The sequence below is a fragment of the Ornithodoros turicata genome, chromosome 3 (assembly GCF_037126465.1).
Source record: "Ornithodoros turicata isolate Travis chromosome 3, ASM3712646v1, whole genome shotgun sequence".
In the NCBI taxonomy this organism is placed as follows: Eukaryota; Metazoa; Arthropoda; class Arachnida; order Ixodida; family Argasidae; genus Ornithodoros; species Ornithodoros turicata.
The window spans coordinates 48,849,990-48,877,249 of record NC_088203.1 but is presented as its reverse complement, the minus strand read 5'-3'; the positions used below and the strand labels follow the sequence as shown (position 1 = coordinate 48,877,249).

General features: G+C 45.9%; 1 protein-coding gene across 1 annotated transcript in view; it reads left to right on the top strand.

The window, feature by feature from the left end:
* Positions 1-14,610: 14,610 nt before the first annotated feature.
* Positions 14,611-27,260, top strand: part of LOC135389440 (uncharacterized) — a gene marked incomplete at its 5' end in the record, with an annotated part of 172,465 nt that continues 159,815 nt past the window's right edge. The window contains one exon of the mRNA XM_064619488.1: positions 14,611-14,646. Within this exon, the coding sequence (XP_064475558.1) occupies positions 14,611-14,646 (36 nt within the window). The remainder of the gene's footprint in view (positions 14,647-27,260) is intronic.

Here is a 27,260-nt window from a genome sequence, read left to right as displayed (position 1 = left end):
GTCAATTCCTCAGCAGTGAACGGTATCGTGTCTATAGGTTCTGGTTTCACAGGACTTCTCGAGCTCCTAGGTGCTCTGGACATACCCGGCATGGCTAGTAGCACGTACAGTAAGTATCAGGATATTGTTGGTAAAGGAATCGATAAAACAGCTTGGGAAGAAATAAGAAAAGCAGGCATTGAGGAAGCTTGGTTAGCTAGGGAGGCTGGGGACGTCGATGCTGACGGTTTTCCTATAATTACGGTCGTTGCCGATGGTGCTTGGTGCAAGCGTTCATACAAGAACAAGTACGACGCTCTTTCTGGCTTGGTAAGTAAATATCTTTATCTACACTAAATAAAGGTGCCCGAAAAAGAAGGATTTATCTTGCACACCGCTTGGCAGACGGGATATACAGGAAGTTTGTGCCCACCATTTGCGGAAAGAACACTATGAGCATTTCTTTGGAGGAAAAAGTTGACCCCTCTGGTGCTATTAGTGGCACTGCTATCTTTTGGTAAACACACTTACTAGAGTGGTATACATCCTGTGGCATGAGTTTGTAGGATATGCATACAGATGCATAATTCCTGGAAACATTGTCATTGCGGGTAGAGTTTTGTGGAATACAATCCTGACATTTTTTCGTTTTTGCAGGGTGTAATTGTTGGGTACCGCACAAAGAAAGTACTGTTCCTAGGCGTCCGGAACAAATTTTGTACACTGTGCGCAAGTTGCAAGGCAGGGTCGAGCCCAAAAAAGCATCTGTGCTTCAAGAACTGGGGCAGCAGCTCTACCAGTATGGAGAAGGATATCGTCGTTGAAGGCTTCAGGCGCAGCATTGAGTTGCGCGGGGTAAGGTACTTGCAGTTGATCGCTGACGGTGATTCGAGCACATACAAGTCAATTCTTGAAGCTGCACCGTACCAGCATCAGGTAGTTCAGAAGATAGAATGTCGCAACCACCTTCTTCGAAACTATGTAAGTCGTCTTCGAGATATTGCTTTGGCAAAGAGAATAACCCCCATCCCCCCCATCGCTGAAGAAGCTACTTCTGGATAATGCTGTTCGACTAAGAGTTGGAGTTGCTAGGGCTATTCACTATCGCAAAGAGCAGGCTGAGTTCAGCAAACAAGATCAGATTCGGAACCTGGTGGCTGATATCCGTAATGGGCCACTCCATGTGTTCAGCGACCACGCAAAATGTGCGGGTTACTTTTGCAGTGGTACAAAAGAAGGGGAAGTCAATCACGTCCCAGAGCTCAGGAAATGCGGACTTTTCAATGAAATCCTTGTAGCGATGAGTCGTTTGGCAAACAATGGTAGCAGCTTGATCCTTGACGTTAACAATAATGCTGCAGAACATTTCAATTCTCTCATTGCAAAGTTTTCTGGCGGGAAAAGAATAAACTTTTCCCAGACGGGATCATTCGGAATGCGGGCTTCAGGGGCTGTCGTGTCTTTCAACTCTAAGGAGTACAATCGTGCTGTACATAAGGCAGTGTACAACACCAGCCCTGGGAGGTATGCAAAAATTATGCTGAAGCGTAAAGCAGCTGTTCGTGCTGCTTGCATAAGGCATCGGAGTTCTGGGGCTGCTCGCTGTAAGCGTTCACTTGAAGGTGCGCCTTGCAAGCGTGCTTCCATGCTTCCAGCGACAACCACTATGGTTCCATAGTGGATGCCCCAGACATGAACCACGATGACTATGTTGAAGCTGCTGCGGCGTACAAGGATTCCCTTGTGCTCTCCCAACCAGATGCAGAGCAGCTCGAGGCTGATACTCGAGGTCAAGAAGGGAGAACTTTGTGGATGCAGGAGAGGCGAAAGCGACTCACCGCTTCTAATTTTGGCAAGGTATGCAAGATGCGAAATGCAACGAGCAGTGCAAGTACTGCTCGTTCCTTGCTCTATGGTCATTTTGACACTGAGGCTCTCCGATATGGTCGCGACACTGAACCCATTGGAATTGCTAAGCTGCAGGATGAGTTAGGGATGACTGTTTCACCATGCGGCCTTGTTGTTGATCGGGAGTTTGCATACCTTGCTGCAACACCTGATGGGCTTGTCGGTGACGACACTGTCGTGGAAGTGAAGTGCCCTTATTCGGCTCGGTCCCTTACCCCTGTGGAGGGGTGTGAGGCCATCATGGTATTCTACCTTGGCTTGAGTGTATGAAAATATAGCAAAGCTGTCCCCAAACCGTCGTTCTTCCCAGACATTGTTGAAACACGTCCGCACGTTAATGCTATATGTGTGAGGCCATCATGGTATTCTACCTTGGCTTGAGTGTATGAAAATTGTGGAAAGAAACGTGAATGGTGTTCCTAGCACTTTTGAAGCTCCACCAGCCTGTTCAGATGTCGACATCCTGAGTATGAATCCATTTTGATATTTTGACAAGGTCGGTAAGTATCATAATTGTGCAGAGCTGTCTCCCAACTGTCGCCAGTTCCCCTCATTGTTGAGCACGAGCAACATCCCAACATGTCGCTCTGCGTTACGTCCTCTTGCCATCTTGCCTTTACTTGGGTGTCATTTCAACATATGAAAAAAATATGATGGCCAGACGCCCAAAGGTCAAACTTCCTAAGTGTTACTGTCTTTATCTGTCATTTGAAAATTTCCCACTCTCTCCCTGATTATGAAGCACCTGCCCTTGCCAGTGTTGTACCTGGTTCAGCATTATGTGGCCAATGATGAATGGTACCCTGCTGGACATTTTTTTTTCCATAAACACACACTCTGAGGCCTTAGCTGCCAACTGACAAGCAAGGAAACTCGTTGCTGTGTAACAGGTTCCAGGTTTTTACTATTCCCATATTATGAATCTGGCTCTGTCCACCAGGATGCTATATGTTGATGCCGTATGTGCGAGACCTTCATGTCCAAGTGCGCCCACATGCAGCGGACTGTATGGTATTCATTATGTGTTTATGCCACATCGCCAATGATGAAATGTGCTCTGTTGGATACTGTATCCACGAATGAACATTCTGAGGCTACAAGCATGAGCTGATACGCATAAGTAATGCAGAAAACGTGACGATGTATACATGCTGCGTTCTTCAATAAAATATCTCCAATCTACCAATAGTGAACACATGCTACTGATTTCTTTTTAATCTTTCGGGTGCTGGCTGTCTAGGATTTTCTGCTTGCAGGAATCTGTGAACCAGTGGTTACTAACAACGGCTATTGGTCACCTTGACCAGATTTCATCTGAAGAAAAACTTGAGTCCGGGGGAACACTGCAAACACATCTGTGCGGACCACAATACAAATTTGAGGAGAAATACATTTTTCCCTTGAAAAGCTTGCTATGAAGCATAATATATTTTATTAACCAAAACATATCGCACGAGTTGCACCCGTAGGAAAATACCCAGCCATCTCATTCAGGCTACAGTGGGCATCAGTGACTCGCACTCATAGTGGCAAGCAACGCAGTAGTCTTTCAATTTCAAATTTCACACGCATTATCATGCACCACCTCGCTGTGTTTAGAGTTTCTGCTCCAGGAAATATCACGGGGAGGGGGGCATATGTGCCCTTCTTCTTGACCAACTTCTGACCAACCAAGTGACCAACTTCTAAGGAAAGTACTGGTCTCAGGGTGCCTAGGGTAACGAGTAGACAGCCCACCCGGAAGGTGGCAGACGGCATGGAGCCATTACAAAATCGCCATTGGAATGATTATAGTTGTTTACAAAATTTTATCGGGCAGGTCTTGTGTAAGATGTGGGCCATTTGTACACTAATCATGGGACAAAGTATGCGATGGCAGGAGGAACAGGTTACAAAAAGCTTTGGCTACGTTGCTGCTGCTGACAGAAGTGAGCATAGGATTGGGGATCAGATGACGTGGTTGTTATAATACAGCAGGTAATGCTGGTAACATTGTTCTGTGTCGTCATGACATGGCGGCTAAAATGGTGAGCGTTCACCAAGGTGAGCGCACAAGCCTGCATGCATTCGTGGGGTGTCCCTTCGCACGACATTCTTCACACGACTCCATTGGCTTGAGTACGATGCCACCACGCGGACCCGGTGCTTTCAGCCATCGTCCATAGCGTTTCACGAGGGCTGTGCGGAGGATGCCTGCTAGGCACGATAACCCCCGTCCCCTCGAAATGTGATAGCCATCCCGTGAAAGCATCCCCTCTTTCACCTACTTGTTCCTGGTAAAGACCTTGTGCTGGAAAATATATTTGAACATATATACGGAATGTTTTTGCAAACAGCACTTCACAAAGACAGCAATACAAATAAACCGGAATTCCTGGTAGGCATGTGCCAGTACTTCGTACGCATTTTATTTTCGGAAAAATTGCGCGATAAAAAGCAACTGGAAACTAGCTTTGTGATAGTTGAATTATAAACAGGTATCGCATCAAGACCATCACCTGTTTGTAATTCAAGCACCACAAAGGTAGCCCCAGTTACTTTTTGTCGCACTGTTTTTCCAAAACTAACGAGCATTATAAAATACCTGCCATGACCACCAGGAAGTTCCAGAGTTAGCGTTCGAGAAGCGACTACTCACGTCAATGCTCAACACCGTAGCGTCACCGGCACGGACAGCTGGAATCGTGCGCAGCATCGCGTTATATCCCTGAATTGCGCCAGAAAGTTCAGGCCGCCTTGTCTGTGGCATCAGCTTATACAGGAATATATGCTCCGCGTAGCCTTTCGCCACCTCAACGGTATCCTGTGAAAGAAGACAATTCATGGAAATGAATCTTCCCTGGCGTGTGAGAGGAAATGGGTTTTAGCAGCACAGAGATTGAAATCGTTGCAATCTGTACTTACTGAGACTTCCCGCAAAACAGCTGCGGCACTCTTCCCATCCTGGATATCGTTGCCACCGATATACATGACGATCCAGTCTACTGCTAGGTGCAGTCGATGGATTTTTTCTCTCAGACGGGCCGCTGTAGCTCCGGGATAGCTAAAAGTGACGATTTCCACGTCAGAGTCCACGAACAACCTGTCGCGCGTCATAAACTTCAGCTGGCTACTGCCAACCAACGCACCTTTCATCGTTTACGTTTCTCTGGGATCACAATGCGTGATGCGGCGAACTGCAAAGTCAGTTGAACGCGAAACAAGTAAATCTCCGAAGAAGCTGCAAGGGAGAACCATGCGTGCGTCTGTGCCGTGCGCGAGACGCAGTTGGCGCCGTTGTGCAGTCCTCCTCTCCACAGCTGTCTGGTCGTCTGCTCGCTGAGGTCGACGCGACGCGACCACCAAGCCTTTGGCAGCCCGCTCGTGCAGACGCGGATGTTCTGTGACGGGGCCCACACACAAACCCACCGCATGCAAAAATATAAATAAAATCAAATGCGTTTCTGGTGTTTTGCACATTGGTTTAAGGCCTTATGGACCAGCCAAACCAAATATATTGGGATGACCGTGAGGGTGGGGACGTTTGCCACAAGATTTCGCGGCACGCTACCCAAACCCGGATTTATTTGTCATGAGCATTCTGCATGTATTCCTAAGAATCCTTCGCTGTAGTGGGACGATCATATGTTTAAACACTAAAAACAACAAATTATTTATCGAGCGGTCAAAAGCTTCCTTTTATGAACTGTATATGCACCGCGGAAAGGATAGAAATTCGCCTGCAATCTCTGACGGTGAAAATGAAATCATAGTTCGATTGCCGCGGAAATAAACACTTTCTTTTATTGTTGAATCGGATAGTCCGCAATTGATGCAAACTACACTATGATAAACAGTCGCGTCCGAAATATCGAATATTCAGACAAACAACGTCAGCCTGAACAGACTGGAAGACAGGTTGCTTTATCTTGGAATTATGAAATTTTTATCGTGGTTGAGGAAGGTCCGGCTAGCATTAAACCCCATAAAAAGGTAACAATAATACAGTGAAGGAAGTAACAAATTGATATATGCCGTCTGCACGCACACTGTATCACGAAATTGGCCAAATCCGGCGGCCATTTACTCAAAATCGCCGCCAAAATTTTCGATTCGAACGATTTTCGGGTATGTTATGGAGCTATCCTTCCCGAGAACACAGAAAGAAAATTGGAATGGACAAATGGGACTGGCCATCGGGCCCGCTGCGAGCCTGGGGAACACTTAGAGCAGAGGTGGGTTTGGATAGGGCCTCAGTATGGAAATATTGGTGTATGGGCAGGGCACGGGCATGAAAATCCGGCCCATGCAGTGCTCTACCCCTTCTCAAGAGGCGACTACAGTGCCAAAATGCGCATGACCTGTGCATACGTGCACTGTTTGGTTTGTTTGATAGCTGAAGAAACTTGGGACGGGGGACAAGGCAGCCGTTTCTATAGAAAAGCGCTATCACGCATTTTGTTTTCCCAAATGTTCGCGTAAGCCAGACGGACACTTGGTAGTTTGACAAAATGGGCATTTGGACTGTATGACGTGCAACCCATTATTTGAGGGTGAAATTCATACCGGACCCCTAAATCCTCTGACAAGACCCGCCACCCGCGCTCTACCAGAAAATGAAATCCGCACCCAACCGGACCCGACCAGGAGGGGCTGCGGCGCCTTTGTTTACTTATTATTTGGTATGATCTTTTCTCTTCGTTGTTGTTGCTGTAGCCGTTGCTTGTTCGTGGCCGACCCGCCAGCAGTGCTTGTGCCAAAAACGCTGCCCGCAACAGTCTCGCTACCCGCGCGGGTGTCAATAATATTACCCGCAACCGACCCGCTACCCGCGGGAAACTCCAAACTGGGATCCGCACCGCAGGATAGAGCGTGTCGTGCAGAACCCTGCACTACGCCTGAAAACTCCGCACTTCGGCTTTCCTCTTGATCAGCGTCTCACTCTGCTTCACGGAGAGAGCGGTGTCGTGTGTACGCGGTCGCTCCTCTCTGGCTTTGTTGAATGATGCTCCTTCTGCTGTCCAAACGCGCCCACCACGCCTGTGGGCCCCAACGTGTGTGAGTGCATGTGTGTGGAATGTGGAGTAGCAAGCCGTAGCCATCTGGCTGACATCTCCTAACCCCTATGAAGAAGAACCGAGACCCGACACAAACATTCAGCTGTCGAGTCTCATGAAGTCTGTTGACGTACATGCCGCACCATGGTATGTGTTGTCGAGAGTAGTAGTTACTGGACACAGACTGTCCGCAACTCTACAAGGCTTCTGGACACGTTTAATTAGCAATTAGAGCTAATTGGGACCCCCCACATTAATCAGCAACATCCAATGAGTCATCACACTAATTGGGGAGCGTCTAACTAGTGTCCAGACCACCCTGTGCGTTGCGGACAATCTGTGTCCATAAAAAATAAAAAAATAGGTAGAGATAGAGTGGAGAGAAGGAGCTTAGTTGAGGATCAACAACGCCATCTTCAAGAAAGCGGCCCGGAAAGGCCGCTGACCATCGCCGGGCGACGGAGCACAGAGGCAGGTTACGAAGCATCCCAGCTATGACCACCAGTTCCGGACATCCTGTGACGTCAGCTGTGACGTCATCATGGCATGTCTGGGCAAGTTAGGACAGCTCTGGGCATGCAAGGAGAAAAACACTTGTAATACAGAGGCTGGGAAAGCAAGAGTATGCAAACCATCAATAGCTAACAAGAAAAAACAATTAGTTACACAACAAATGGGCCCACCACAACAGGAGCGCAGAACCATGCGACTGCTCCATCCGAGAGGCAGGCAGAAACTGACTCGTAATGGTTCTTGTCCTGTATAAACCCCGCAGCTGCACCCCCTAGCGGTTACTTTCTCAACTAATCTCACAACAAAATTATTAAGAATCACGCCAGCGCTACTCCCGGTCCCAAGGCAGAAGATGATAGAAAATGGCAGGAATGCCCGGACAACAGCAACCAGCACCCGACGTGCACGGGCACGAAAATCGCAAACAAAGCGGGAACAAAGTTGGCGAAAGCATTAGTTACACAACAAATCACCTCACCACAGTAGGAGCGCAGACCGATGCGACTGCTCTCGTCGACAGCCAGGTCGAAGTGACGACGGAGCGAACGACCACACGTCTTCTCCCAACGAGAGCCAGAGGTGGACTGACGTAAGCGCCACTCTACGGGTGCTACGCATGCGCGCGCTCGTAGCGCCCTCTGCGCGCTCCTACCGCCACCTGCGAGAGGCTAAGAGAGAAGAGCATTCCTGCGCCCTCTTCTCTCGTTGCTCATTGGTCGTGAGGCTAAGTGAGAAGAGCATTCCTGCGCCCCCTGCTGGCCGTTCTCATTGGTCGGTACGTCATCCTATTGTCTCAGGGCTACACTGTTTTTTTCCACTAATGCTCCTTTGGTCAATCTACAATGAAGCCACAGTATGACGTCATCATGCAGCTGCGTGGCTCAAGGACGCGTACGCTCTAGACAGGGGACCTATTATTTATTGAATCACTATCCCAAGATTATTTCCTTTATTATTCTATAACAACTGAATAGGAAACTATTGCAGAAGAGCACCATGCATGAAAGCTGATCGTAGGAATTCCAAAGTCTTACTAAATGAGACTTGCAAAAGAACAAAATATCCTAACACGTAACTCCATCAACGGCAAATAAGAGGACTAGGTACTCAACAAATCAACACAGAGTACGGGTAAACAGGAGCGCAGAACTCAGGGCAGCACTATCGTCAAGACAACAATGTTCCTTGTCAAAAGAGAAAAATTACAAAACGTCAACACAGGAAAGCATGCATATCGGGGCATGTCAGAACACGTCAGCACAAATTGTACGACTGCTGGGCAACAGAGGAAAACAAACACTTGAACAGAGTGAAAAAGACACTCACCATCATTTTTCCCGTTCACAGCATTCCCTCATTGTAAATCCGCTCGTCACAAAATCCACCTGCATCGTCGTACACCATTCACCAGTGACGAACCACACATCCGCACCCCATCAGAGGCAGACAGAACCCCACCGAAGCTACGCTCTTCCACTGACGGCCAACGCCAGGAGCAGAATTTGCGTGTCGAGACCCGTCAGTGTCCAAGAGAGAAGTGAATCCTTGCGCCCCCTGCAGGCCGTTCTCATTGGTCGTGACGTCATCCTATTGTCTCAGGGCTACACAGTTTTTTTCCACTAATGCTCCTCTAGACAAGGTCAACCTGAAACAATAGTCTCTCGGTATGCGGTCATCATGCAGGTGCGTGGCTCAAGGACGCGTACGCTCTAGACAGGGCACCTGTTATTTATTGAATCACTATCCCAAGATTATTTCCTTTATAATACTATAATGATTGCGTAGGGAACTATTGCAGAAAAACATCATAGACAAGAGGAGATTGTAGCATTTCATTCCCAAAGTCTTACTGTACAGGAAAAAAAATGGTTCAGCAAGACATAAAGTCACACACCTGTCCCCCTCGCGGTTACTCTCTGAACTAAATGAATCGCAAAATTATTAAGAATAGCTCTACTCCCATTCAAGGCAGCACTATCGTCAAGAATATGCCTTGTACAAAAAGAAAAAAACTACATGCAGAAGGAAAGCATGTCAGAACAAGCCCAGACATGGTCAGCACATGTTTGTCAGACAAGGGGGGAAAAAGCGAAAAGAAATAAAGAAGGAAACCAGCATCAAACTATTTCTTCTTATTCAAAAACAGTGCTCATCATAAATCTGCCCAGGACAATACACACCATTTTTCTATTGCCACACTTTTTTCCAGTAACGGTCAATGCATTGCTACAGACTGCATGACGTCATCACATCCTGTCTGAAGAAGAAGACACCGGCAAAGACTCCTATCATTCATTGAATCGCAAGATTATTTCCTTTGTCCTACTCTTAATGACATTGATTCTCTCATTAAAATTCAACAAAAAAGCACCCCGCATATTAACGATTTTCACCCCAAAGGCTCATCATGGTCATTAGAATTACAGTAAACTGCCACTGCTCTTTTAAAATAATAAGTGAGATCACTCAACATCACCTCCAGGCTTATGTAATACATGACCCTTTCTATGCTCATACATTCGTTGTCTGAGGCTACACCTGCGAGCAAAAAAGGCGCGAAAGCCGGGGGCAAAGTTCCATTCGCGCACGCCAAAGCACAAGACAGAACGCCTTTACGGGAACACGATAGCATTCCTATACTATATTAATGATTATTGCATTGCAGTTTAGAAAAACTACTACAAAACTATAATCTTAGGAGCCCAACTTTCTATGGAAACTATAATTGCCCTATTACTTGGATCGCTATTAATGAAGCGCTCCAATTTTTTCTCTGTTCCCATTTCAGCCTTGTCATGCAGTGAAGCAGACTCACATCCAAAATAATTAATTTACACTGAGGGTGCCGTGCTTCAGGAATACCTATCCTGCGCTCAGATGCAAGCATTTCTTTACGGATACAGCTGACTTCCTCAACATACCGAGCTCCTAACAACATCTAACAAACAATAAGAGAAACCCTCTTCTGAGCTGTACCATGCGACTTTCTTCTGCGTAAAATCGGTGATTTGAGGAAGAGAGCAGCGAAAAATTGCGCGCACTTGTGCTTGACTTCAAAAACCTGAAGCATATGCCAATAAACCAAGAAAAAGACACTCATGTCTGCTATCTGATAGTGCCACATACACAGACGCATTGTCGCAAAGAAAGCACAGGACAGGGAAACACAACTTTCCTTAGGTGAGCAGGGAAAAGGCTTAAGACCTCAGGGATAATAGCAGAGTCACTGGACATCGCTACGCGGCTAACACAAATAATAAGATAATAGCGGCGGGTAAAATTGCAACACTGCTAAACAAGCCCCAACATGTCATCATGACGTCGCAAACCAGGAAAAAGAAGCACGCGCGCACACACAGCAGCTCAGGAATGCACAAGGAGAGGTGCTTTATAGGAATTTCTACTCCACACACTCAGATACCAGCATTTCTGCACAAATACCTATAACGGCTGACTTCCTCAACATATCGAGGAAAGCGAATACTGACACTCAACATATAACAAAAAAACAAACAAATTCCATTCTCATGAACTCTCCTTTGCCGAGCGGCTTTCTCCTGCTCTACCTGGATGCTGACTGTTTCCCCTCATCTACATTCTGAGTAAAAGCCGTGAAAGGAGAAAAGAACCGCGAAAAATTACACGCATTTGTGCTCCAATAGCTGTAACTGCAAGAAACCGTAGCGCACGCCAATACACTGAGAAAAAGACACCCATTTCTGCCACCAGATAATTCTTGCATAATGCCACATACACAGCCGCATTACCCTTGCGTAAAGAAAGCACAGGACAAGGATACACAAATTTCCATAAGTGAGCAGTCGAACCGCTCAGAAATAACCGGAGAATCAACGCTTATCGCAACGAAACTCGACGGCTAGCACAACATGACGCCAACAACATACTAGCAGCGGGTAAAATTGCAACACTGCTAAACAAGTCCAGACATGCCACGATGACGTCACAAATCAGGAAAAAAAGCACACGCATGCACGCACAGAGGACAACGCATTAAACACACGGAGCGCTCAGGAATAATCGTAGCGTTACCGCACATCGCTACGAAGCTCAACGTCTAACCCAAGACGACAGCAACAAGATATTAGCGAAGAGTAAAAATTGCAACACTACTGAACAAGTCTAGACATGCGACATCGCATACAAAACACTGGTGATCGGGGAAAAGGCCTAAGCCTGCGGCGGATCATCATAGAGCATACACAACTTCATTTTTCTATTTTGCCTAAACTAAACGCGGTCTGCTTGGAAAACGACGTACAAATTTTCTTAAGGAGCAGAGAAATATATCTACTCCGTGCTCAGATACCAGCATTTCTGCTCAAAAACCTGCAAAATTAAGCACTGATTACTTCGTCAAGATATCGAACACCCAACAAAATCAAACAAACAACCGCACTTCCACTGGTAGAACACTATTCAGCTTTTATGCCAGAGGCTTTCTTCTACATAAGAGTAGAGAAAATAAGAAAAAGAGCAGCGAAATATTACACGCACTTTTGCTTGACTTAAAAAACCTGAAGCATATGCCAATAAACCAAGAAAAAGACACTCATGTCTGGTATATGATAGTGCCACATACACAGACGCATTACCCTTGCGTAAAGAAAGCACAGGACAGGGATACACAAATTTCCTTCAGTGAGCAGGGAAAAGGCTTAAGCCGTACCGCCTAGGAATAATCGGAGAATTACCGCTTATCGCTACGCGGCTAGCACAACATGACAGCAACAAGATATCAGCGAAGGGTAAAAATTGCAACACTACTGAACAAGTCTAGACATGCGACATCGAATGCCAAAACACTGGTGATCGGGGAAAAGGGCTAAGCCTGCGGCGGATCATCATAGAGCATACATAAGTTCATTTCGCGTAAACTAAACGCGGTCTGCTTGGAAAACGACGTACAAATTTTCTTAGGGAGCAGAGAAATATAGAAATTTGTACTCCGTGCTCAGATACCAGCATTTCTGCTCAAAAACCTGCAAAATTAAGCACTGCTTACTTCGTCAAGATATCGAACACCCAACAAAATCAAACAAACAACCCCACTTCCACTGGTAGAACACTATTCAGCTTTTACGCAGGAGGCTTTCTTCTACATAAAAAGTAGAGAAAATAAGAAAAGAGCAGCGAAATATTACACGCACTTTTAGCTCGCATAGCTATAAGAGAAAAAAATAAATAAAAGAACGACGCACACGCTAATAAACTGTGACAAAGACACCCATTTCTGCTATCAGATAATTATTGCATAATGCTAAATACTCATTTGCATTGGCCCTGCGTGAAGAAAGCACAGGACAGGGATACACAATCTATCTTAAGCGAGCACGGAAAGTCACTTCTACTCGAACAGCTTAATACCATAAAGTCTGAATTTTTGCAAAGAAAATAAAGCTTGAACAACGCTACGAAGGTGACAGACACATACTAACAAAAAACAAACAAATTCCATTCTCATGAACTCTCCTCTGCCGAGCGGCTTTCTCCTGCTCTACCTGGATGCTGACTTTTTCCCCCCTCACCTACATTCTGAGTAAAAGCAGTGACAGAAGAAAAGAACCGCGAAAATTACACGCATTTGTGTCACAGGACAGGGATACACAAATTTCCTTAAGTGAGCAGGGAAAAGGCTTAAGTCGTACCGCTCAGGAATAATCGGAGAATCACCGCTTATCGCTACGTGGCTAGCGCCTGAACAGCGCTACGAACGTGACAGATACATACTAACAAACAAACAAACAACAGCAGGACCGGCGTCGGGCACTCATAAAATACCCTGCCCAAAACAAAGACTTCACCAGGTTCGCGAGGCAATTCCATTAAAAACGCTCGTCCTATCCTACAGATAGCAATGCAAACGCGACTGCCCTTATTTTTTAAAACCACTATTTCACGCAATAGTACATAAATGTATCACTCGTGTCACACGAAAAGGCAAACACTTACCTGTCAAGTGGGGTCCCAGCGCGTGCGCGCGCGCACACACACTAACATTTTCACACTCACAAACACAAAGTCTATTTTCACAACCACATAAATCCATATTATTTATCAGGTCAATAATTATCCTACCATCGCCAAAAGACGGTACAGACATGTATGCTTACGCAAGACAATCGGTCCTCGTTCCGGATGTAATAGGATATCGCCACTCGGCCGGCGCGAACCAATAAAGAAAGAAAGGAATGCATGTTCGCTACGAAGAAAACGGTGCCGTGCTTCTACGCAGCGATCATTATACAGACGCGTAAATGTGAACATCATTCGCTACACACTGTAGCTCCCATCATTTTTAAACCAAACCAAACCGTGTTCATAGGTCTTCACTAAATAGGTGAGCCGATAATGACTCCAAATAAAATCAAATAAAATAATCATTCCAGCATCGCTGGCTGCAAGCTTGGGTACCCAACAGAGCAGCGCGCTCCCATCAACACGCCTTGGGCTGACCTTACACACCCGAAGCCTTTTCTGAATACATCCTGCAGGCGCTGGAATAAAAGTTTTATCGCGAGGGTACTACGATGTCAGCTCTGTTGCTGTTTAAGTGATAAAACAGTGCGCCCGAACCGCGAAGCGCGCGTCCAAACCGCGAGAACGGGTCCGCGTTGCGCTCGCGCCGCGGGGAATCGCGCTCGTCGCGAGTCCAAACCGCGAGACCGGGTCCGCGCGCGCGCGCGTCGCGAGTCCAAACCGCGAGACCGGGCCCGCGCGCGCTTCGCGGTTCGGGCGCACTGTTTTATCACTTAAACAGCAACAGAGCTGACATCGTAGTACCCTCGCGATAAAACTTTTATTCCAGCGCCTGCAGGATGTATTCAGAAAAGGCTTCGGGTGTGTAAGGTCAGCCCAAGGCGTGTTGATGGGAGCGCGCTGCTCTGTTGGGTACCCAAGCTTGCAGCCAGCGATGCTGGAATGATTATTTTATTTGATTTTATTTGGAGTCATTATCGGCTCACCTATTTAGTGAAGACCTATGAACACGGTTTGGTTTGGTTTAAAAATGATGGGAGCTACAGTGTGTAGCGAATGATGTTCACATTTACGCGTCTGTATAATGATCGCTGCGTAGAAGCACGGCACCGTTTTCTTCGTAGCGAACATGCATTCCTTTCTTTCTTTATTGGTTCGCGCCGGCCGAGTGGCGATATCCTATTACATCCGGAACGAGGACCGATTGTCTTGCGTAAGCATACATGTCTGTACCGTCTTTTGGCGATGGTAGGATAATTATTGACCTGATAAATAATATGGATTTATGTGGTTGTGAAAATAGACTTTGTGTTTGTGAGTGTGAAAATGTCAGTGTGTGTGCGCGCGCGCACGCGCTGGGACCCCACTTGACAGGTAAGTGTTTGCCTTTTCGTGTGACACGAGTGATACATTTATGTACTATTGCGTGAAATAGTGGTTTTAAAAAATAAGGGCAGTCGCGTTTGCATTGCTATCTGTAGGATAGGACGAGCGTTTTTAATGGAATTGCCTCGCGAACCTGGTGAAGTCTTTGTTTTGGGCAGGGTATTTTATGAGTGCCCGACGCCGGTCCTGCTGTTGTTTGTTTGTTTGTTAGTATGTATCTGTCACGTTCGTAGCGCTGTTCAGGCGCTAGCCACGCAGCGATAAGCGGTGATTCTCCGATTATTCCTGAGCGGTACGACTTAAGCCTTTTCCCTGCTCACTTAAGGAAATTTGTGTATCCCTGTCCTGTGACACAAATGCGTGTAATTTTCGCGGTTCTTTTCTTCTGTCACTGCTTTTACTCAGAATGTAGGTGAGGGGGGAAAAAGTCAGCATCCAGGTAGAGCAGGAGAAAGCCGCTCGGCAGAGGAGAGTTCATGAGAATGGAATTTGTTTGTTTTTTGTTAGTATGTGTCTGTCACCTTCGTAGCGTTGTTCAAGCTTTATTTTCTTTGCAAAAATTCAGACTTTATGGTATTAAGCTGTTCGAGTAGAAGTGACTTTCCGTGCTCGCTTAAGATAGATTGTGTATCCCTGTCCTGTGCTTTCTTCACGCAGGGCCAATGCAAATGAGTATTTAGCATTATGCAATAATTATCTGATAGCAGAAATGGGTGTCTTTGTCACAGTTTATTAGCGTGTGCGTCGTTCTTTTATTTATTTTTTTCTCTTATAGCTATGCGAGCAAAAGTGCGTGTAATATTTCGCTGCTCTTTTCTTATTTTCTCTACTTTTTATGTAGAAGAAAGCCTCCTGCGTAAAAGCTGAATAGTGTTCTACCAGTGGAAGTGGGGTTGTTTGTTTGATTTTGTTGGGTGTTCGATATCTTGACGAAGTAAGCAGTGCTTAATTTTGCAGGTTTTTGAGCAGAAATGCTGGTATCTGAGCACGGAGTACAAATTTCTATATTTCTCTGCTCCCTAAGAAAATTTGTACGTCGTTTTCCAAGCAGACCGCGTTTAGTTTACGCGAAATGAACTTATGTATGCTCTATGATGATCCGCCGCAGGCTTAGCCCTTTTCCCCGATCACCAGTGTTTTGGCATTCGATGTCGCATGTCTAGACTTGTTCAGTAGTGTTGCAATTTTTACCCTTCGCTGATATCTTGTTGCTGTCATGTTGTGCTAGCCGCGTAGCGATAAGCGGTGATTCTCCGATTATTCCTAGGCGGTACGGCTTAAGCCTTTTCCCTGCTCACTGAAGGAAATTTGTGTATCCCTGTCCTGTGCTTTCTTTACGCAAGGGTAATGCGTCTGTGTATGTGGCACTATCATATACCAGACATGAGTGTCTTTTTCTTGGTTTATTGGCATATGCTTCAGGTTTTTTAAGTCAAGCAAAAGTGCGTGTAATATTTCGCTGCTCTTTTTCTTATTTTCTCTACTCTTATGTAGAAGAAAGCCTCTGGCATAAAAGCTGAATAGTGTTCTACCAGTGGAAGTGCGGTTGTTTGTTTGATTTTGTTGGGTGTTCGATATCTTGACGAAGTAATCAGTGCTTAATTTTGCAGGTTTTTGAGCAGAAATGCTGGTATCTGAGCACGGAGTAGATATATTTCTCTGCTCCTTAAGAAAATTTGTACGTCGTTTTCCAAGCAGACCGCGTTTAGTTTAGGCAAAATAGAAAAATGAAGTTGAGTATGCTCTATGATGATCCGCCGCAGGCTTAGGCCTTTTCCCCGATCACCAGTGTTTTGTATGCGATGTCGCATGTCTAGACTTGTTCAGTAGTGTTGCAATTTTTACTCTTCGCTAATATCTTGTTGCTGTCGTCTTGGGTTAGACGTTGAGCTTCGTAGCGATGTGCGGTAACGCTACGATTATTCCTGAGCGCTCCGTGTGTTTAATGCGTTGTCCTCTGTGCGTGCATGCGTGTGCTTTTTTTCCTGATTTGTGACGTCATCGTGGCATGTCTGGACTTGTTTAGCAGTGTTGCAATTTTACCCGCTGCTAGTATGTTGTTGGCGTCATGTTGTGCTAGCCGTCGAGTTTCGTTGCGATAAGCGTTGATTCTCCGGTTATTTCTGAGCGGTTCGACTGCTCACTTATGGAAATTTGTGTATCCTTGTCCTGTGCTTTCTTTACGCAAGGGTAATGCGGCTGTGTATGTGGCATTATGCAAGAATTATCTGGTGGCAGAAATGGGTGTCTTTTTCTCAGTGTATTGGCGTGCGCTACGGTTTCTTGCAGTTACAGCTATTGGAGCACAAATGCGTGTAATTTTTCGCGGTTCTTTTCTCCTTTCACGGCTTTTACTCAGAATGTAGATGAGGGGAAACAGTCAGCATCCAGGTAGAGCAGGAGAAAGCCGCTCGGCAGAGGAGAGTTCATGAGAATGGAATTTGTTTGTTTTTTGTTATATGTTGAGTGTCAGTATTCGCTTTCCTCGATATGTTGAGGAAGTCAGCCGTTATAGGTATTTGTGCAGAAATGCTGGTATCTGAGTGTGTGGAGTAGAAATTCCTATAAAGCACCTCTCCTTGTGCATTCCTGAGCTGCTGTGTGTGCGCGCGTGCTTCTTTTTCCTGGTTTGCGACGTCATGATGACATGTTGGGGCTTGTTTAGCAGTGTTGCAATTTTACCCGCCGCTATTATCTTATTATTTGTGTTAGCCGCGTAGCGATGTCCAGTGACTCTGCTATTATCCCTGAGGTCTTAAGCCTTTTCCCTGCTCACCTAAGGAAAGTTGTGTTTCCCTGTCCTGTGCTTTCTTTGCGACAATGCGTCTGTGTATGTGGCACTATCAGATAGCAGACATGAGTGTCTTTTTCTTGGTTTATTGGCATATGCTTCAGGTTTTTGAAGTCAAGCACAAGTGCGCGCAATTTTTCGCTGCTCTCTTCCTCAAATCACCGATTTTACGCAGAAGAAAGTCGCATGGTACAGCTGAGAAGAGGGTTTCTCTTATTGTTTGTTAGATGTTGTTAGGAGCTCGGTATGTTGAGGAAGTCAGCTGTATCCGTAAAGAAATGCTTGCATCTGAGCGGAGGATAGGTATTCCTGAAGCACGGCACCCTCAGTGTAAATTAATTATTTTGGATGTGAGTCTGCTTCACTGCATGACAAGGCTGAAATGGGAACAGAGAAAAAATTGGAGCGCTTCATTAATAGCGATCCAAGTAATAGGGCAATTATAGTTTCCATAGAAAGTTGGGCTCCTAAGATTATAGTTTTGTAGTAGTTTTTCTAAACTGCAATGCAATAATCATTAATATAGTATAGGAATGCTATCGTGTTCCCGTAAAGGCGTTCTGTCTTGTGCTTTGGCGTGCGCGAATGGAACTTTGCCCCCGGCTTTCGCGCCTTTTTTGCTCGCAGGTGTAGCCTCAGACAACGAATGTATGAGCATAGAAAGGGTCATGTATTACATAAGCCTGGAGGTGATGTTGAGTGATCTCACTTATTATTTTAAAAGAGCAGTGGCAGTTTACTGTAATTCTAATGACCATGATGAGCCTTTGGGGTGAAAATCGTTAATATGCGGGGTGCTTTTTTGTTGAATTTTAATGAGAGAATCAATGTCATTAAGAGTAGGACAAAGGAAATAATCTTGCGATTCAATGAATGATAGGAGTCTTTGCCGGTGTCTTCTTCTTCAGACAGGATGTGATGACGTCATGCAGTCTGTAGCAATGCATTGACCGTTACTGGAAAAAAGTGTGGCAATAGAAAAATAGTGTGTATTGTCCTGGGCAGATTTATGATGAGCACTGTTTTTGAATAAGAAGAAATAGTTTGATGCTGGTTTCCTTCTTTGTTTCTTTTCGCTTTTTCCCCCCTTGTCTGACAAACATGTGCTGACCATGTCTGGGCTTGTTCTGACATGCTTTCCTTCTGCATGTAGTTTTTTTCTTTTTGTACAAGGCATATTCTTGACGATAGTGCTGCCTTGAATGGGAGTAGAGCTATTCTTAATAATTTTGCGATTCATTTAGTTCAGAGAGTAACCGCGAGGGGGGCAGGTGTGTGACTTTATGTCTTGCTGAACCATTTTTTTTCCTGTACAGTAAGACTTTGGGAATGAAATGCTACAATCTCCTCTTGTCTATGATGTTTTTCTGCAATAGTTCCCTACGCAATCATTATAGTAGAATAAAGGAAATAATCTTGGGATAGTGATTCAATAAATAACAGGTGCCCTGTCTAGAGCGTACGCGTCCTTGAGCCACGCACCTGCATGATGACCGCATACCGAGAGACTATTGTTTCAGGTTGACCTTGTCTAGAGGAGCATTAGTGGAAAAAAACTGTGTAGCCCTGAGACAATAGGATGACGTCACGACCAATGAGAACGGCCTGCAGGGGGCGCAAGGATTCACTTCTCTCTTGGACACTGACGGGTCTCGACACGCAAATTCTGCTCCTGGCGTTGGCCGTCAGTGGAAGAGCGTAGCTTTGGTGGGGTTCTGTCTGCCTCTGATGGGGTGCGGATGTGTGGTTCGTCACTGGTGAATGGTGTACGACGATGCAGGTGGATTTTGTGACGCGCGGATTTACAATGAGGGAATGCTGTGAACGGGAAAAATGATGGTGAGTGTCTTTTTCACTCTGTTCAAGTGTTTGTTTTCCTCTGTTGCCCAGCAGTCGTACAATTTGTGCTGACGTGTTCTGACATGCCCCGATATGCATGCTTTCCTGTGTTGACGTTTTGTAATTTTTCTCTTTTGACAAGGAACATTGTTGTCTTGACGATACTGCTGCCCTGAGTTCTGCGCTCCTGTTTACCCGTACTCTGTGTTGATTTGTTGAGTACCTAGTCCTCTTATTTGCCGTTGATGGAGTTACGTGTTAGGATATTTTCTTCTTTTGCAAGTCTCATTTAGTAAGACTTTGGAATTCCTACGATCAGCTTTCATGCATGGTGCTCTTCTGCAATAGTTTCCTATTCAGTTGTTATAGAATAATAAAGGAAATAATCTTGGGATAGTGATTCAATAAATAATAGGTCCCCTGTCTAGAGCGTACGCGTCCTTGAGCCACGCAGCTGCATGATGACGTCATACTGTGGCTTCATTGTAGATTGACCAAAGGAGCATTAGTGGAAAAAAACAGTGTAGCCCTGAGACAATAGGATGACGTACCGACCAATGAGAACGGCCAGCAGGGGGTGCAGGAATGCTCTTCTCACTTAGCCTCACGACCAATGAGCAACGAGAGAAGAGGGCGCAGGAATGCTCTTCTCTCTTAGCCTCTCGCTGGTGGCGGTAGGAGCGCGCAGAGGGCGCTACGAGCGCGCGCATGCGTAGCACCCGTAGAGTGGCGCTTACGTCAGTCCACCTCTGGCTCTCGTTGGGAGAAGACGTGTGGTCGTTCGCTCCGTCGTCACTTCGACCTGGCTGTCGACGAGAGCAGTCGCATCGGTCTGCGCTCCTACTGTGGTGAGGTGATTTGTTGTGTAACTAATGCTTTCGCCAACTTTGTTCCCGCTTTGTTTGCGATTTTCGTGCCCGTGCACGTCGGGTGCTGGTTGCTGTTGTCCGGGCATTCCCGCCATTTTCTATCATCTTCTGCCTTGGGACCGGAAGTAGCGCTGGCGTGATTCTTAATAATTTTGTTGTGAGATTAGTTGAGAAAGTAACCGCTAGGGGGTGCAGCTGCGGGGTTTATACAGGACAAGAACCATTACGAGTCAGTTTCTGCCTGCCTCTCGGATAGAGCAGTCGCATGGTTCTGCGCTCCTGTTGTGGTGGGCCCATTTGTTGTGTAACTAATTGTTTTTTCTTGTTAGCTATTGATGGTTTGCATACTCTTGCTTTCCCAGCCTCTGTATTACAAGTGTTTTTCTCCTTGCGTGCCCAGAGCTGTCCTAACTTGCCCAGACATGCCATGATGACGTCACAGCTGACGTCACAGCTGACGTCACAGGATGTCCGGAACTGGTGGTCATAGCTGGGATGCTTCGTAACCTGCCTCTGTGCTCCGTCGCCCGGCGATGGTCAGCGGCCTTTCCGGGCCGCTTTCTTGAAGATGGCGTTGTTGATCTTCAACTAAGCTCCTTCTCTCCACTCTATCTCTACCTATTTTTTTATTTTTTATGGACACAGATTGTCCGCAACGCACAGGGTGGTCTGGACACTAGTTAGACGCTCCCCAATTAGTGTGATGACTCATTGGATGTTGCTGATTAATGTGGGGGGTCCCAATTAGCTCTAATTGCTAATTAAACGTGTCCAGAAGCCTTGTAGAGTTGCGGACAGTCTGTGTCCAGTAACTACTACTGTCGAGTCCGAACCTGGCACGGGCACGTGCGAAAAACGGAAAGCCCGGCCCAACAAGGCCCGCGCAATGCTCTAAAGGGGCGTGCGAAACTCTATCGAAATTTGCTAGCAGTCCTGTGCGAGCGCACCTGCCTTGAGTTCTACTATGAAATAATGTGAGCCGATTGAGGGAGCGCTTTCACGACACCAATCGACAGCAACGAACGTCATGGTTCAACAGCGTAAATGTCACTGGCAAGAAAAGCAGGGATGTTTTGCAACGGAATGTTGCAGTGTCATGTTTATTTATTTATTTATTTATTTGAAAGATACTGCCGGCCATCTCTTGATGACCATGGCAGATGAGGTGAGTACACTACATACAACATACGGCTATACACAGTGCAAAATGTCAAGTGTTAAACATCTGAAGTCAAGAAAGAAAGTTAGCCTACAAGACCTTGTAAAAACCGGGTTGGTGATGAAATTTGTGTAAGACAAGAGGGCAATTTGTTCCATTCTCGTACAGTACGAGGAAAAAAAGAAAATTTAAACACATCTTTATTGCAACGAAACTCACGGATTAATTTACTATGTTTCAGTCTTGTGGATCGGCTCGAATTGTAAGTTAAGTAATCGCAGAACTTGAGCCCATTAGTACCGCTAACTATATCGTGCAAAAGCTTGAGACGCCGAATTTTCCTTCGTCGAGCCAAGGTTGGCAAACCAGATTTAGCATAGAGTGAAGTCGAAGATGTGTGCTGACCATATGCATTATATATAAATCGAAGGGCTTTTTTCTGCACAAATTCTAGCAAGTTAGTATGGGTCTGTACGTAGGGATCCCAAAGAATATCCGCGTACTCTAAAATTGGCCGCACTAACGTAGTGTAAGCCGTCAGCTTCGTTGCAGACGTACAGTGGCGCATCGTCCTCCTCAGTGGCCAAAGTTTACGGGATGCTTTGGTAGCAACTTGTTCAACATGCTCGGCCCAGCTTAGGTTTGATGCTATTGATACACCAAGGTATTTTTGGTTCTCCACTTTACTCAACACAGTAGTGTTAATGGTATACGGAAAGGACAACGACGTTTTCTTCGTTGTAACACACATGAACACGCACTTTTTCACATTGAGCTCCATCTGCCACATTTCACACCACGTAACAATAGATTGCAGACAGTTGTTTAATTTGACTTGGTCGTTAATAGTGTTTATACTAGAATACAAAACGCAATCATCAGCAAAGAAACGACACTGGATTCCCGGAATGGCGATGCAAAGGTCATTTATAAAAATGAGAAACAACAACGGTCCAAGCACGGACCCCTGTGGTACTCCGGGGAGAACTGCCAAGGAATGCGAATGGGCTCCACCAACACTCACGAACTGCTTACGATTAGTAAGATAGGAGTGAAACCATTGCAGTATACGATCATTACTTATTATGTTTTTCAATTTATACAACAGCTTAGTGTGCGAAACTCTGTCGAATGCCTTTGATAGATCTAAAAACACAACGTCCGTTTGACCACCTTTGTCTACAACAGAGGCAAAGTCATGAACTATGTGTACAAGTTGCGTAACTGTAGAGTAACCTCGCCTAAAGCCGTGCTGCTCTTTCACCAAGAAATCACTTTCTTCCAAAACGCTAATTATGTGTTTAAAGACAATATGTTCCAGAACTTTGCTACTAGTACTTAGTAGTGATACCGGCCTGTAGTTAGTAAGGTTTGATTTATCACCGCTTTTAAATATCGGTACCACTTTGGCTACCTTCCAGTCAGACGGGATTTCACCCGATCTTAAACTGGATTGGTAAATGACACAAAGAAACTTTGAACACCACTCTGCATACCGCTGTAATAAAGCATTGGGTATCCCGTCGGGACCAGACGCCTTCTTCGTGTCCAGCCGGAGGAGCCTATCTAAGACACCCTCTGTGAACACTTCGACATCGCTCAGACCAAAGCAGGTAGAACAGAAAGGTGGTTCTGTACAGTCGTCGTTGGTGTACACAGAGGCAAACCACCCGTTGAATTCATCCGCGATTCTCGCGCCGTCGACAACTGCCACCCCATTGAGTTTAATATCTTTAATCTTATTGTCCTTTTTAACCAAATGATGCCAGAACCGTCTTGGATTATGTTTAAGAAAGTTGCGCATAGTGACATTAAAGAAGTGGAAACGAGAACGGCGTACTAGTGAACGCAATTTTTGACGCAGTACCGGGAGTGAGCCTTTGTGCCCTGGATGGAACCTTTCTATCCTATTTATTTTACGTTTCAACTGTAAAATCTCACGCGTTACCCAAGGATTACGCTTCTTCCGCTTCACTGTGCGCAAAGGGAACAAACTTTTCGATGCACTCCAGCGCCAAATTCTTAAAGAAAAGCCACCTTTTGTCAACAGAGACTGCGGTATCCTCACAAAGCACAACGAATCTGTCCAAAGATTCTTCGAGCATGTCCACAACATCAGTATCACTTGCCCTGCTGAAATCACGATATTTGTTGGTCTCAATATTTGTCCCCCAGTTAACTGACATGTTCAATGTGCAAACAACTGCATCGTGGTCAGATATTCCGTTTGCGATCGACACATCAATTAGCGTATTTAATTAGCGTAAAACGAGGTCAATCAACGACCTGCCATCATTGGTCCTACGCGTGGGAGCATCTACCACCTGCGATAAGTTGTTATCAAAAGCGATATGACCGTCGACAACCCCGCGTCCTTCCTTTCTGGATACCGTTGCCTCTGACAAAAATCGCTATTCAGCTCAACTGGAGTCCCCCGATACTCTCAGGGACACGTGATCCTGTGACACCACGAAAACTGAAAACTACGATCACTATATCACGAATAGACACCTCCACGGACAGTCTCTGCGTATCAAGTGAAAAGCTTTGGCCCGCTGCTACCGATCAGAGCAATCTTCATCCACGAGAAAGCGAGGTGGTAACGGCGGTACGCGACAGTCACACGGCATGTTCGAGAAATGCCAGTAAAACGTAAACAGGAAACGCGAGACAACCAAATCCACCGCGCAAAAGCAAATCAGGGAAAGGAGGAAATCTAAAAATAAAGGAAACACAACCCAGCTCATAGGTCTCCGCCTGTCACGTGGGCTTGTCGTGGCGCGTGTGGCGCCATCTATCGCAGAAAAAAGTTCATTTTTGAGTTGAGACCTATGTGATATGTCCTCTTAAGGGGCATCCATCCACATCGTGAGCCGTTTCGTGGAAAAAATATATGTCCAACGACTCTGCTGTTCTATATCAGGAAACGATAGTCGCTCTCACCGCATGTCATTAAACGCACACAGGGACGCCCCCACCATGTGAGCAACCTCTTGTTTGCCGTAGTTGAGTTCCGTAGAGATGTGCGACGAGGCCTTTTCCTCAATGACGAGCGGTGTCTGTACGCGTTCTTGTTTACGCGCTTCGCACTGCGATCAGGCCTAAGCGCTCGTCTTAAGCTTTATGCCCTATGAGCTCTATTGAAAAAAAATTCTGGAGAACCATCAGGCTAATGGTCCTGGTGTCTTATGTGACCCACCAGGTCCATCAGGTCCAGCAGGCCATCACGTCCAGTAGGTCCACAAGTCGCATTATAGTCGTGTACATCCTCAACAACCAACGAAAATAAGGTCCTCCATTTGGGTTAAAAATTCTATCCTGTTGGATGTTGTAAATGGAGGCTATTTGTTTATTATGAAGCTTAAAGGGGCTCATGACATTGCGCAGAGACTAAAATTGTCATGAAATTTCCCGACGGATGCTACAGACACCAAAACGACAAGGCTACAAGCTTTGTTAGAGCAATTATTACTGCAAAATGGAAGATTTTTTTGTCCCGTCTGCTGATTGTTGTGATCCGTCATTACATGCACATGGGTAAATATGTTGAAAAAACTGTGTACATTTGGCTTGTTACATCTAGCAGTAGTAGCGCATTTACACAAGTAGCACAGCACTCAGTGCCACGTTTTCCTTTTATCGTGATTTTTGTCAAGTGCTCATTTTAGAAAAAGACTCTTTCACGGTGTGTTTGTCCCCTGCTATATATTGTCTCTTTTTAGCGGAGCGCTTGACAAAGATGGAGATAAACGTACGTTTATCCCCGAACCCCGGACGCTATATCGCTCGTTCCCAGCGCTTGTGTTACAACCACGTGCTACATTTTATGGAGCACCTATCCGTAACCGAAGCATCAGAAAAGTAGCGCCGCATTTTCTTTTGTGGCTTCAGAATGTCAGCGAAGTAAAGCGTGTGTGAACATTTTGTGACGCTAAGAAGACACCACGTTTAACCTCTCTGTAGCACAACTGGAGGCGAGCTTTGTGTTAGTTGAGCAACAAACAGGTGCTGCTTTTGATGGGGCACCCGTTTATTACTGAAGTACCACACAGGAGCCCTCCAGTTTCCGTTTAATGCTCTCATTGTGAAGCGCGCTCCGGTCATCCGTGAATCACCCTGCATATATGTAAGTGCGCCACGTGGGGCTGTGGACTGTACATAACGAAAGCTTGTACAAAGTACGTCTCTGAATGCACGATTGAGCATGCAAAAACATTTGGAACTCGAGAAAGGGACGACACGACACGTTCTCGAGAACGTGTCGTGTCGTCCCTCCTCTGTCCCTTTCTCGGGTTCCAAATTTTTTCACCATGTACCAGCTGGCCTGCACCCTTGCCCTTTTGCCATGCAAAAACATGCACGGCGTGCTCCCATCAGATTCTCCCGTCTGCCTTTGACTTCCATCAGGACTTTCGTGATGGCGCTTCACGGCCATGAAGCGCCCATCAGGATGTCCATCAAGACCCTATCGCGACGCCCTGAAGGACGAATATAGTTCCATCAGGACCCACCAAGGGGTCTTGATGGGACCATAAAACACGTCCTAATGGCCACCAACTGGACATCAAAAATTTCTGATGGACCATTAGACATTTTTCCAATAGGGAGCAGTGTGTTGTATGCAGTGTCACATGTTTAGAGTTGTTTAGCAGTGTCTTGTTTCAGTTTTGCCTGCCGCTAGTGTTTTTTCTGTGTTCCGCGCTGTGTAGTGTTTTTTCTGTGTTCTGTGTTTGTTCTGTGTTCGGTCCCTTGAGCTCGAACACTGCTGTTAGACCTAAGCATCAATATGCCTAGCTCTGCGCTCGCCTTAAGCTTTTTCATCCGATGAGCAGTGTCTTGTACAAGCTGCCACATGTTTAGACTTGTTTAACAGTGCCTTTCTTGTGTTCGTACGTGTTCCTGTTTACGCCGTGTTGAATTCGCACTGCGATTAGGCCTAAGCGCTCGTCTTAAGCATTTTCCCCGGTGTGCAGTGTTCTGTACTCACTCGCGCAGGTTTAGAATTGCTTAGCGGTGTGGGTTTGTCGAGCTGTGTCTTTCTTGTTTTACTGTTTACCCGATGGTAGTGTTTTGTCATGTCTTCTGTCTTCCACGCATATTGCCATGAGGGGGCGGTGGCGCCATCTATCGTGCTGATCTGCAAATAGGTAGCTACCTGTCGTCCATCCCTGCAACCAGCCACTGCCGGCAACAAGCAAGGTGGCGATCACTGGTCATTCGCCCGTTCCGGAGCGATTTCTTGGAGACGGCATCACTGATTTTCAAGCAAATTGTTTCTCTCTACTCTATTTCTATCTATTTTTCTATGACCGCGACTAGTCCACAACGCTCAAAGCCCTCTAGAGACGAGTAATATGCTCCCGAATTAGCGTAATGACTCACTGAATGATCCTAATTACTGTGGGGGGTCATAATTGCTGATGAATTGCTTTTAATGGCGTCCAGTGGAGTTTGTGTGTTTTGGGGCAGGGCGTGGTCAGTATATCGTAATAACGATTTTCATATGCTACACTTCCCTATTAGAAAAAACCATACAAGTGTCCGTTTGGCAGTCATACGGAATAACTGAACGGACTCCGTACACTCTATGGACTGGTACGGACTCCGTACACTGTATGGCATCCTATGGCAGTCCGTACACTGAATGGCCTCCCATGGCAGTCCGTACACTGAATGGCCTCCCATGGCAGTCCGTACACTGAATGGCCTCCTATGGAGTCCATAGCCTGTATGTCCCCCGACCTTGCTGTATGGCATGGGTATGTGTGGCAGTCCGCAAGATG